General features: G+C 42.3%; 1 protein-coding gene across 1 annotated transcript in view; it reads left to right on the top strand.

Moving 5' to 3' along the window:
* Positions 1 to 12846, top strand: part of Eya1 (EYA transcriptional coactivator and phosphatase 1) — a 145443-nt gene that overhangs the window by 21852 nt on the left and 110745 nt on the right. The window contains exon 4 of the mRNA XM_032906829.1: positions 5293 to 5370. Coding sequence (XP_032762720.1) covers positions 5293 to 5370 — 78 coding nt within the window. The remainder of the gene's footprint in view (positions 1 to 5292; positions 5371 to 12846) is intronic.

Genomic DNA, 12846 nt, shown 5'->3' with positions numbered 1-12846 from the left:
CAGAAAGTAACAGAATGATTAGTGAAGTAGAAAAGGGAATCGATACTGAGAGTTTAAAAGCAAGTGCCTAGGAAACTTGAAGGTTAAAGAAGAGCTTGCAAAGGATCGTGGTTGAGAGACAACTCATGAACAAGGAGGAGAGGGCTCTGTGTTCTGTTCTGAGCCCTGCACACAACATGTTCAGGGAGTCCCACCCATGGCTCTGGGTAGAAGAGAAGCTGCTTAGTGAGAAATGAAGATCCTGTGAAACTAAGCAATAGGTATCAGTGCAAAGGAAGCCAGGAAGAATGAGACTTGAGGAATAAAGGGCTGGGGCAGACAGCAATGTCTAACCAAGGACAGGAACTGTCAACTGAAATTAATCAGTGGACATGTTGCAGGAAGAGGACAAATTTAATGCAGCTTCAGTACTCTGTCAAATAGATGGTGAAGACACGTGGGTAGGGAAAGCTTTGCAGACTGAGGAAGATGGGAAAGAGTCAATGAGGATAGTTCAGACACTTGACAAGAAATGGAAGACAGAGACTGTCCCATAATGGGTTATCTCGAGGGACTGAGAAAAGGAAAGACTGTTTAGGTGGAAGCGTGAGGACTAGCCTGTTCCATCATGCTCACTGCGCAGAGCACCAAGTAGCCCATCCTGTGACTCCATTTAATAAAATTCACGAGAGAGCATGAGACCACACAGCACAGAGTGGAGACGTGACATGGCGGCAGGTCCTGGGTTCCGCGCAGTCACATGAGGCTGATGAGGTTGGAGGGGGAGAACAGACAGGGATTTGGAAAGACTGTGTTGATGTGTGTTCTCAGTAAGTCTGGCGGAAGGGAGTGAAAGGGGAAAATGGGATGTTTCTTAGAGGTGACACGGTTTTCGTCAAGCTTACATGAATGCAGTTGAATTCCCACGAGAGGAACCATGGGAAACAGAGCATTGTCAAAGTGAATTTCTCAAGTCCCTGTGTGTCTGGGCTTCTGCCAGTTGAAGGACTGCAGTAACATGAGGTTAGATACTGACTGGGGAGGGGACTAGAGAGGATGAGAGGATTCAGGACTGATGCTCACCCAGCCTGCTGCCATCCTACCACGTCCATGTGCTTTTCTGGGCAAGCCCATCAAAGCATAGGCTGGCACAGGTCCAGCAGGCAGAGCTACTATGTGGGACTGAACTTAGATATGGGAGAATTATCACTGGTCAAATGGACTGAACACTTCTCTGATGGCCCTGTTAGTTTGGAGACGTGTTCTCATGACCATAACATTTAAAGTTCATCCAGAAGTTGATGGACCTAGAATTACAGTGCAGGGCCTCGTTGGCTGACTGCTGTCATAGCTAATCTCACCATGTCAATGGTCTGATAGTCAAGAGTCTCCACTTGCAGTATAAAAAGAGGGGTTCTTGTTTTCACAGGTCAGCTTACTTTGTAAAGGATGGTAGAATTTCCACATTTATTCTGAAACTGCTGGTCACTGCTAGGCCACACCCCTTCCATCTCCTGCGGGCCTACTTCTTCAGAAGAAGCATACACTGACAACAGTAGTGCCAAGGCACTAGTTTTCTTAGTGTAATCATAATTAACTCCTGCCTGCTTGAGTTATTCCTAAGACACCTTGCTTAATTTGATTTGACATTCCTTGGGAAGGCCCACTGGTTGATCCCCACGCCCCCAGTTAGATCCTTGAGTTTCTTTTGGCAATGTAAGCTTGACTTTAATCTGGGGCTGCTGATAGATTTTAACAGATTTTCTGTACCTTCAAAATGCCTTTGAAGCCAGGCATGTAGTTCCATGGCAGAGTATTTTCCTAATCTTTCCTTTCCCACTCGACCAGTGGGAGAAAAATATTTTAATTTTTCATGCTTAAAGAGATACTGTAAGAAGGGAGAGGGTTGTTCTAAAGCTCAGCCCCTGGGCCCAGTGTGCTGCTAAGAGGATTGGGATCTTTATTTCTCTTTATGCTCATCTGAGTCTATGATACCCAGTAGCAGAGGAGGAAAGTGAGGTACCTTATTCTAGGTTTGCATTCTTGGCGGTGAAGCTAGATCAAAGTACTATTAGTAATAAGTTGTGACTTTCAACGCTACATTTAATGTTACTTCATAGCATTTCTTCTTTCCAGTAGAAAAGAGATAGATATTCCACAAAGGAGAATTTATACTGCTTGCTGTTTCTATTAGTGATGATCATGAGCATATTTTTAGCTTCTTCTACATACCAGATCTTTCTCTTAACATTTTGTGAATCTGTTTTACATTTTGGTAACATAAATAATTAAAAAAGGACATCATGTGATAAAGACAATTAGGTCCAAAGAATTAAACTGTAGAAAACCCAGCAGCAGGTGATTAGATGTTCTAGAGAGCCCTTGGGAACTACCTGTCTGCACTCTGTTTCCAGCACTGAGGTTAAAAGTGCATGCTACCATGCTTAGTTTATCCTGGAGATATGAACTCAGGTATTCATGCCTATACAGCAAGCTCCTTATCCACTGAGCCATCTCCCCAGCCCTTGGAGAATATCTTACATCACAATAAATCATTAGGCTTCTGTTGATCAAAGTATTTGATTACAGGACTGATACAACCATGCACATCCTGGTAGTTACTCTGTGGAGATCCTCTCCTTTTTAACAGAGAGCCTTTTTAGAAACTAGATTCAGCAGGGCTCTGGTTTTTAGTGTATAGGTGGCTGTATTTGAATGACAGCAAAAAGGCAATGTTCTTGGGACCTCAAAGAGAGTATCATCTTTCCTTCCTTTCTTTTTTGCCTAGTTTTAATGGATTTCAAGAACAATTGAAGTTCCTGGTGGTAGTAAGAGTTGCTACTTGATTGAGTGTGATCATGCAGAGAAGTAGACTTCCGGGGAATGGAGATAGAAGGGGTTTTGTTGGAGGTAAACTTTCTCAGAGTAACTGTATAGTTCAAGCTATAGAATCATGGGCCTTTGATTTGGCAGACGTAGAATCAATTTGGACCAACAACCAAGACAGTAGAAGGGTTCTTCATGTTTTCTTGACATCTTGGCAGGGAATTTCTACTTGAGAGCATCTAGTAAGCTCACTAGTCTGGAAGCTCCGAGGGTGGGAACCGGCAGAGTCCTACTTTCTAATCAAACCACAGCCTGTGACACTAAGCCTGGACTGCCTTCTCCTGGGTCTGACTTCTGCAAAGTGCTACTGTCTTATTATTGTTTCCTTGAGCTTTGGTCATGGGCCTCATGATAAAGGAACTTGCCAAATTAAATCACAGTTTTGGGCACTTTTTAGCCTCTAGGCTCAGGTTTTACATGTGAGAGAGACAACAAGGTAGTACCTGACTAGGGAGTTTCTGAGATCTTATAAGTACCTAAGGGTCTCTTACAATGATAACATCCAAGAAAGCTGACCCGAAGTAGGCATTTTACACAGTCAGTTTTCATCTACCCTTTTGCTCAGCAAAAGGAGTCTGATTCAGAGTTCAGTCTCCCACTGGTGATTGGCTTAAAAAGGGGATTAGACCAATGTGATCACATGATTTGATGAGGGCCTTGTGTCAGCTCTTTAAAGGAACATGAAATACAGTTGGGGCATCTTGTGCAGGAAACCTCCTTGTAGTTACCATTGGCTTTTCTACAGCTGTGGTGGCAATGTCATGGTTATGAAGAGCCAGAACATTAGGTGGCTGGTGGCATGGGAGGAAGAAGGGAACGGCAGGCTTCTGTCAGCATGCATTAGCGTCAACTAAGACTTCTAACCCAAAACAACTGGCACAGAAGTGAAAACTTGAGTCAGAACTCGAGTCTCACTGTTGTGTGGTCTACATGAAAACAATCAGGCAGAATGATTTCCATTAGTCTCGGGGCTGGGGGGTATGCGTGTGTGTGCACGTGTGCATGTGCATGTGTGTGTGTGTGTGTGTGTGTGTGTGTGTGTGTGTGTGTGTGTGTGTGTGCAAAATGCCCAGGGCCAGGACTTGAGCTGCATGAGTCCTCTGCCAAGTGTTTTGGAGAGCTTGGAGACATCCTGAGACAGAAGAGCTATTTCTCCGTCACTTTCTCCCATCCCAGAATGGTCTTACTTTGAGGAAGGAGCCTCTGTCTCTGAATACTCTGGTCAGAAGCTTCACTTAGGGAACATAGAGTCTCAGTCAACTTTACAGTATTAATTCATTTGGAATAGAGAATAAGTTACTTGACACATAGGTTAGGAGCAGTCCAGTGATGGTGTTCTACAAAAGGGATTCTGAACCCGGGGAGGAAAAGGCAGATGTGCTGAGTTCTGAAGCACCTTGGCTCTGTCAGACTGTTGGGAGTGGGTTCTGTGGACATTCTGTAACCTAAATTGAGAAAAAGATATTATATATGCTCCACAGTATCTTTTATCAATATTATTTTGAAATGAGAAAATTTCTTTTTTCTTCATAGTGCAAATAAAGATTGATGAATTGACCATATGAAATGGTGTGGTGATAGGAGTTTATTAAATTATTAAATTAAGGTTGAGTCTGTGAGTCTGCACCGTACTAATTATCTAAAGAACTCTTCTCTCTCTCTCTCTCTCTCTCTCTCTCTCTCTCTCTCTCTCTCTGTCTCTCTCTCTCTCTCTTTGTGTGTGTGTGTGTGTGTGTGTGTGTGTGTCTGTAGTAGTAGAGATAGTAGTAGTAATAATAGTAATATGTGCATATAAATGAACATACATGTTCAAAATCACCATAGAACCTGCTAGGCTTAAAAATGGCCACTTATTTTCCCCTACTTCTTCAAATCTTTTAAATTTTTCTTTCTTATTGCTTGACTAAATAACAGATTTTGTACAAACACCAAAAAAGTAATTTCAGATTGTATATTATATATTGTAATATTTTTACTAATACACAAATTAGTAAGTATATACTGTAAAAATGAATTTGATCCACCCTTTAAAGGAGTGTTTCTCAACCTCTGGGTCTCAACTTCACAGGGGTTACATACCAAATATCAGATATTTGCATTATGATTAATATTAGTTGCAAAATTATAGTTATGAAATAGCAATGAAATAATTTTATGGTTGGGGTCACCACAGCATGAAAAATTGTATTAAAGTGTTGCATCATTAGGAAGGTTGGAACCACTAATCTAAAGGGTAATTTGTAACAGAAAAATGGACATTCTTATAGAGAAAAAAATTAACATGTGAGTTTTTCAAAAGAGACTCTATTAAAAAATCTGGTTTACATCCAAGTGTGAACATATTGCATTTAAAGTTTTTTCTCATTATTTTGGATGTTATTTTTTCTCTCTACTAATTCGGTATATGGTATGTGTTTACTTTTGTAGTTAAAACAGAACCAATGAGCAGCAGCGAAATAGCTTCAACAGCAGCAGACGGGTCTTTAGACAGTTTCTCAGGTTCAGGTAAGGAACAAAAATGAGATTTTCCCATTCGCACTAAGCATTGTATTTCCGACCTTATTATATGAGTATATATGTTTATGTCAGTGAGTATTCTCAGACACAGATGCAAGACACAGCTCTCCTCCAAATAACAAATGGACAGTTCCAGGCTTCGTATCCCTCTGACGTGTTTGCAAGCAATATGGTTGTCCAAAGATAAATGGACTTTTCTTCTCCCCTCTTCAATCAAATTAACTTTACATGTGAACGATGCTTCTCCATTCATTCGTTTCTTTTTTTTTCTGATCATGTAAGTTTGTATATGTAAAAATTGACTCTTGAAAACATCTTAAGTAGACTCAGTACCATCAAACCTGACTCTCATCTGAAGAAGGTCTATGTTGGGTTGACTGTGTGCAACTGTGATGTATTTCTAGGTTTTCCTTACTCCCACACTAGCACATTCCACTAGCAAACAGTACACACTTCATGTATGTCAGAATGGAAACACTCCTTAGAACTTAATAGTGACAGTAACCTCCTGTGAGACCTTTGTCCCACACTTGCCACGCCACCCAGTGTGTATTATTTTATTGAAAAATGATTTCTGTCAGAGGCAGTCCTTAAATTGTATACCTTTGTTGTATTGTCTGCTGTTTTCAAAGTCTGCTCTGTTTTTAAGATCTGTGTTTTAGAAGCGTTCTGCCTTCTCAGATTTATGACTGATGGTCAAGTTCTCACAATCATATATTTACAACAAACCACAGGGGGAAGAACTTACATGCAGATATAAAATTAAGTAGACACTCACAATTTTGGTACTAATGATATCAGATGGGAGCGATAAGACAATAACATAGTGCATTATGTCAGTTTCTTCTTTCAACATACATGTGATAGGATCTGGCTCCTCCGGGCAATGTGATTTGTGCCATCATAAATTCATAGATATATGAAAATGGCCCCAGCTCAGGGCATAATGGGATGAACAACTGAAAAATTATCCCAGTGGTTTGATAATAGCAGAGCGAAGAACCAGGTTTGATGAGCACCCATGTGGGGATCTGGTAGAGATCAGGCCAAGGTAGCCTATTAGAAAAGACATCCCAGGGCTGGAGAGGTGGCTCAGCGGTTAAGAGCACCGACTGCTCTTCCAGAGGTCCTGAGTTCAATTCCCAGCAACCACATGGTAGCTCACAACCATCTGTAATGGGATCTGATGCCTTTTTCTGGTGTATCTGAAGACAGCTACAGTGTCGTTTATTTATATAATAAATGAATAAATCTATAAAAAAAAAAAGAAAGAAAAGACATCCCAGACTACATGTTACACTCAGAACTCGGAAACAAGGAGCAAAAGCTCACATTGAACCATGGAAGGGGATACTGACCGATTGGCCACCCCCTTGACGGGGACCATAGTACAGAGGACACTGAGTTGACAATGAGTTGTGCGAGTTGAAAATGGACAGACATTCCCAATGGGTACTTTGTTGGCAATGTGGATGTACTACAGAAGGAGTGGTTTCAGAGTCCAAGAAGACCGCCATGTTTTGCCTGGAAAAGTTTTAGGCTCTGTGCAATGGGAAACACCACAGGACAGGCTGACACTTAATTAGTCATAGTTATGAGCACAGGGACAATGTATTTGGAGACACCTGAATCCAAGTGAGAGGCTGGTTTTAAAGTTCTTCATTGATTTAATTAAGAAATATTGAAGAATTGCAGTAAAATTCTGGCAATGGGAATGGGAACATGAGGGATGCAATACATTTATGAGGTAAAGTTTAAGTCATCCATGACCAATGGCCTTCGGGTCAGTCTAGCAAGACAGAGAGAAGTAGAGTTCGGCATATGTCCTGCCCTATAATTCCAACAGGATGAGAATATGAGCTACCTGAAGATGCCGGATTTATTAAGCACTAACACTCCAAAGGTTTTCAGATGGGAACTTGAGAGACACCTGATGGTAAGGCTAGTGGAATTTGTTAAGGTTGAAGACAAGAGCCAGAAACCACCCTCCTCGTTTGTGTGTGTGTGTGTGTGTGTGTGTGTGTGTGTGGTGTGTGTTGGCTGGATACATAATCCCATGCAACAGAAAAGATTAAAGATGATATGTGAATATTGAACTAGAAGTGAAAGCAAAATGGAATTTAAAAGAAGCACTGTCTATATGGCAGATTCCTTTCTACACATCCATTACACACATGTGTAAGTGTGTACATGCAAAAACACTTATATACAATGTATATGTAGAAACACACACACACCAAACAAACAAAACGATGACCTGAGAAAGTCTTAGTTCTGTGAAGTGAAAGGGCAGCTTCTATAGAGTCTGATCCGGGAAACCTACAGTGTGTGTGGCTTTAGTCCCAAGACTCAGAACCAGAGGCAAGCAGTGCTCTGAGTTCAAGGCCACCCTGGTCTACAGTGTGACTTTCAGGACAACCAGGGCTACACAGAGAATGTCTGTCCCACAAAACCAAAATGAAATAAAGTAATAAAAAATAAAAGGGTAATATCTTTAGTGTAATCACTGTTTTATTTTTAAAGATAGGCAGTTTCTTCACAGGAATATGTTTCTAGGTATAAGGGATATGGGTATTCCATTTTGCATCTGGGTAACGAGATTCATTTTGATTTTTTTCTGTTATTTTTTTTTTATTTTCCCCGAGTTTCTTTATTGGGTTTTTATAGATTCAAAAAGTAGTAGTAGTAAATCACAAATTAGCCAGCCTTATTAGAGGAGGGTAACAGACTCTGTCCCTTGTTAGCTTTGTACTTTTGACATCTGTGTCAGGGGAGTCATCTTTGCACAGTAAAGTAACACATGGATAAGTGAGTAGTGAATTCAGGCCACGTTTTCCTCTGAAGAGTGAGGATTAGTGAGACCTGTGAATTTGCAGAGTTGGAAGAGAAAAAGGACGTGCCATTGAGACTAGGAACACACAGGCCAGGCAGCTGGCAACTTACAAATGTGAAAGAGGACAGAGAGCGGTCAGAGGTCCCAACAAAGCTGGAGCTCTTGAGCTCGGACTATGTATTCACCCAGTAGGTTTTCCCTTTAGAGCAGTGGTTCTCAATCTCTAGGGGTCACATGTCAGATACAGTCGGAAGAGATATCTACATCACGATTTCTAACAGTAGCAGAATTACAGTTATGAAGTAACAATGAAACAATGTTTGGCTGGGGTCATCACAACACTAGAAACTGTATTGAAGGCTCACAATGCTCGGAAGGTTGAGAACCACTGCTTTAAGGCTTAGCAACCCAAGTGGAAAGACCTTTAGTTTGACCCAGAGTCTGGAATGTGGAGATAGGATGGGGGTGGGGGGAATAGAGGTAAAAGAACTGAGAGGATTTAAAAGAGCTAATAGAATAGAGTAGTTATCCTGACTTCAGCTGCCTCCACAGAGAAGATACAAGCCGATAATAACTTGACAGGAGACAAAGGGCCAAGAGTCCTGCATCTCATGATGGCCTTGGAAGATGTAAAATGGGTACAGGGGGATGGACATTCTGGAAAGAAATAGTCTCCCCTAATCTCCAACCCAGTGGGATGGCACTGCACAGTTCTACACTCAGTTCTCTGCTTAGCCTTTGTCAGTACTTTTGAAATTCTTTTTCGTTCTCTGTCTTCCTGTTTATGGTGTGGTCCTATGAGCAGAGTTTCTTGGTACTAGCCACACTTACAGTGCCGGTAATGATAATATTGAGTGCATTAGTGGTGCTTGTTACATGTTCCCAAATAAAGGAAGGAAATGGCCAATGTTCTTGTGGTTTGAGATGTGAAACGGAGAAATAAAAAGCTTGGACTATGGTCTTGAGACAGAGTGGAGACCTGGACAGAAAAAGAGAAGTTCCCGGATACTGACATTGGGACCTGGGGGGTTGGGGAGATACTGCCAGATAACCAACGACATTCCCGATGCAAGGGAGTGTCTAGGAGTAGTCTACGTGGGGATGGTGAAGAGCTACAGAAAATGAAAGCTTTTCCAGAAGCATAGGACAAATGCCTTGACGAAATGCTTGGCTGGGGTCCTTAGAATACCTTGACTCTAACACGTGGCAGCTGCTATTTTGGGAAAATACATAGGAAAAGCAAGACCCCAGAACAGAGCTGAGGTACAGATGCAGGGATACATTGCGGAATCTAGAAAAGATCCTGTTTTCTAGAGTCTTTATATGAGGAAAAAGAGTGAAGTACTTGGTGACCTGGGGAGTGGGGTAAAGCTATAAGGAGCAGAAGTCAGCAAGGAGAAGAAGGTTCAGGGCCACTCTGATGGTGCTAGTGCCACTTCCATTCCGACCCTCTGTGTGGGGACACTAGACGAGACTGCTCCATTTGCCCAGGCATGTGGTGGACTTGAAAACTGTTGTTTATTGTGTTTGAAATAATTGTGATGTTTTGCTCATTTACTCATTACCAGTACAAAGTAGTTAACTAATGGGCTAGTTAAGTGTGTGTGTGTGTGTGTGTGTGTGTGTGTGTGTGTGTGTGTACTCATGCATGTATACACACTTATATGCCATTGTATAGAGGTCAGAGACCAACCATCAAGAATGTATTCTCTCCTTCCACTGTGGAGGTCCCAGGGGTCAAACTCAGGTCTTTAGGCTCACCACCCAGTGCTTTATCTCTAAGTTCTCTTTCCATCCCTGGCACCATTATTTTAGTCACTTAACAGATTTAATGTCTGCGAGGACTATAAACAATGTGTTTGTAGCCTGTCAGGTCCCCCAAATCTAAATTTGTTATATGGAATCAAACATTCATTTTCTAGTGGTATCAAAAATGGAAAATAGTGTGCCATTTAGAGAGAAAAACTTTATGAATGATAAGTATGGTTTCCTTATTAGCTGGTTCTGAAAATATGTAAGTTTGAGGCTCTAATTTTAAAGCAAATGAAAGGTGTTCACAGGACAGTAAAAAAGTGGTTGATGACTCACAGGGTCATCTGAACATAGTCCATGGTGAGTGGAAGAAGGAGTTTTCCTTTTGGGACTGAGGGATAACACAGCAGCCAGATCCTTGTCCCAGAAGCTTGAAACATAATTTTGATTTTCTGTGGCCATGTAAAACTTGAAGCATGCATTTTCAAAAAATAGGATAGAGAAGTGGTTGAGGACGACCTGATGTTTGCCTCTGTCCTCCCCACATCACATGCACGCACGCATGCCTTTCCATTGCATGGAAAGGGCTTTATGGAGACACAGTAGACTCAGGAGATCCGAATTTCCCTAGTTCAGAAGAAAGTTGACTGGTTCCTCACATCTTCCTGGAGGAGACGGTGGGCCACGAGTCACAGTCAGCAGTCAGGATCTTGTTAGGGTAAAATTGTGGAGAAAGAAGAAAAGATAGGCTGGGTAGAGCTGATCTAGACTGTCTTCTAGTCTATACATTTCAGCAAGCCCACTGGGGTACTCACAGGTCCCCCAAACCTGCTCTCTTGTGTGGCCACTGGCCAGGAAGGGCCCTTGAAACAGGAGGCATCCCTTCATCTATGAAGACAGATTTCAGAACTTGACTGCATATTCCTTGCCGAGGTACTTTCCTGCAGTGGAGACATGCGAGGAGCCTTCTCACATTGATCCATGTGGGGGACTAAAGCAGAGCAATGAAGGAGTGGAAGCAGGAAGTTGTCAGATTTTAGTGCTTTGAAGTGTTTTGAGTATTTTGATCTGACTGAGGGCTATATTGCCAACGAGGGCCGGGCTGCCTTCTGGAAGTATAGACTGAAAACAGGAGACTTCTGTGCACTCTCAATCTGCTCGGTGGACTCACAGGCTTGAGGTTGTTATTAACTTTGAATTCTCCTCTCCCCACAACAAGATCGTGGGAGCTTCTTCGCATTGTATAGCAGAAGAAAGAGAAAGAATGGAACAATCACGAACATGCTAGCTAATAAGGCATATGCATAGTCTTGTCTCCAGGGCTCTGTAAGTCCTGTCATTTAAAGTTAGTGAATGGATAAGGTGACTCTTGTTTCTACCCTCATAACATAACTCTAGTCATCCCATTTGCTCTCAGTTAGTTTGGTTTCAGGACATTAAAACCAACTGGGATTCCTGGATTAGTGTCGTAAAAGCAGTTTACCCAATTAAGGGAAGGGTACTTGTGGTATAACATGGTGGACACTTGGCTGTAGGCTACCAGATACTTGCTGGACTCTTAGGTTATGTGGCAGTTGAACGCCACAGTAGTTGTAAGTGCACTCACTTAGGGAATAGCAGCAAGTCTTCATGGCTATTCACAGTTCAGAGATACTGTTTTCTCCGGTTTACAGGTCAGGCTCACGATGCGTAGCCTAGAACATCAGAGCCGTCCTTCAGTTCAGCTTTTAAGATCCACCTTGTATATGATGGCAATTTTGTTTTATTTTTCATACTTTGTGTGTGTGGGTATGCATGTATATATTTATCTATGTGCCCACACTTGTGCCATACATGCATATGAAGATCAGAGGACAGATTGCTAGAGTTACACATCATGCGGATCCCAGGGATTGAACTATTTCACTATTTCACAGGCCATGATCTCATTCTTATGACATAAGTAATGTGCTAGATCCTATCAAGGTACTAAGAAAACAGACATGAGCCATCTGCAGCCCCCGAAGCTCATAGTTTGTAGAGAAAAGTAATGAAATTGCACTAACCAGAATGCAATGTGCCTAGTGGTGCTCTGCAGATATGGGCTATGTTCCAAGAAAGTACACAGAAAGATTTTACCCTGAAGAAGTCTCTTTGAAGTCTCTGTGGTGGTAGGTTTGTCAACCAGAGGGAAGAAAAGAATTGTAAGGCAGGGGGTGTATCTTGAAGAACGTCAAGAACATATGTAAAATGAACAATGCATATAGGAGTCCTGAAGTCCAGGCCTGTTGCATTGTACCAGAAACAGCAGGATATGGAAGCCTCGGTCTCCTCAAATCCTCTGCCAAGGAATTTAGTTATTCCTTGAATAATGTGAGTGCCACAGGACTGTGAGCACCTTCACTGAAGCACTGTCTCCGTGGTGATGGATTGAGGGTGGGGTGGGGTGGGAGGAGGGAGGGCAGGGGGGGTGATTGATGGTGGCTGTCCCTAAGTGGAACATGAGGCAAGTGTTCACATGGCTGTTGCCATCTCAGTGTGGCATGGTGAGAAGTTAAAGCAGGGCCTGAGTCCTGGATGAGGGCTGGGTGTGCGTCATGACTAGATCAACAGGCTGCTTCAGGATTCGGTATGAATGACGGAAGGACCTGGGATGGTGACTGAGGTTTCTGAGTTTCCATGTGGGATGTGAGATGAATGTATGCTTTGATGGAAAGAGACCATAGGAGATGGGTTCAAAGGTTGGTGTGCTTGTATCCCCACCCTCATCTTCAAAGATATTACTTCTATGTATCCTGAACACTTCATGGGTCAAAAGTTGTATCATTTTCTGGACAGCTAGTGATTGTGTCTACAGAGGAGAGGCTGGGGGAGATGACTCATTGAGGAAAGTACTTGTG

This window comes from Rattus rattus, chromosome 1 (assembly GCF_011064425.1).
Source record: "Rattus rattus isolate New Zealand chromosome 1, Rrattus_CSIRO_v1, whole genome shotgun sequence".
In the NCBI taxonomy this organism is placed as follows: domain Eukaryota; kingdom Metazoa; phylum Chordata; class Mammalia; order Rodentia; family Muridae; genus Rattus; species Rattus rattus.
This window is presented reverse-complemented; position numbering and strand designations above follow the sequence as displayed.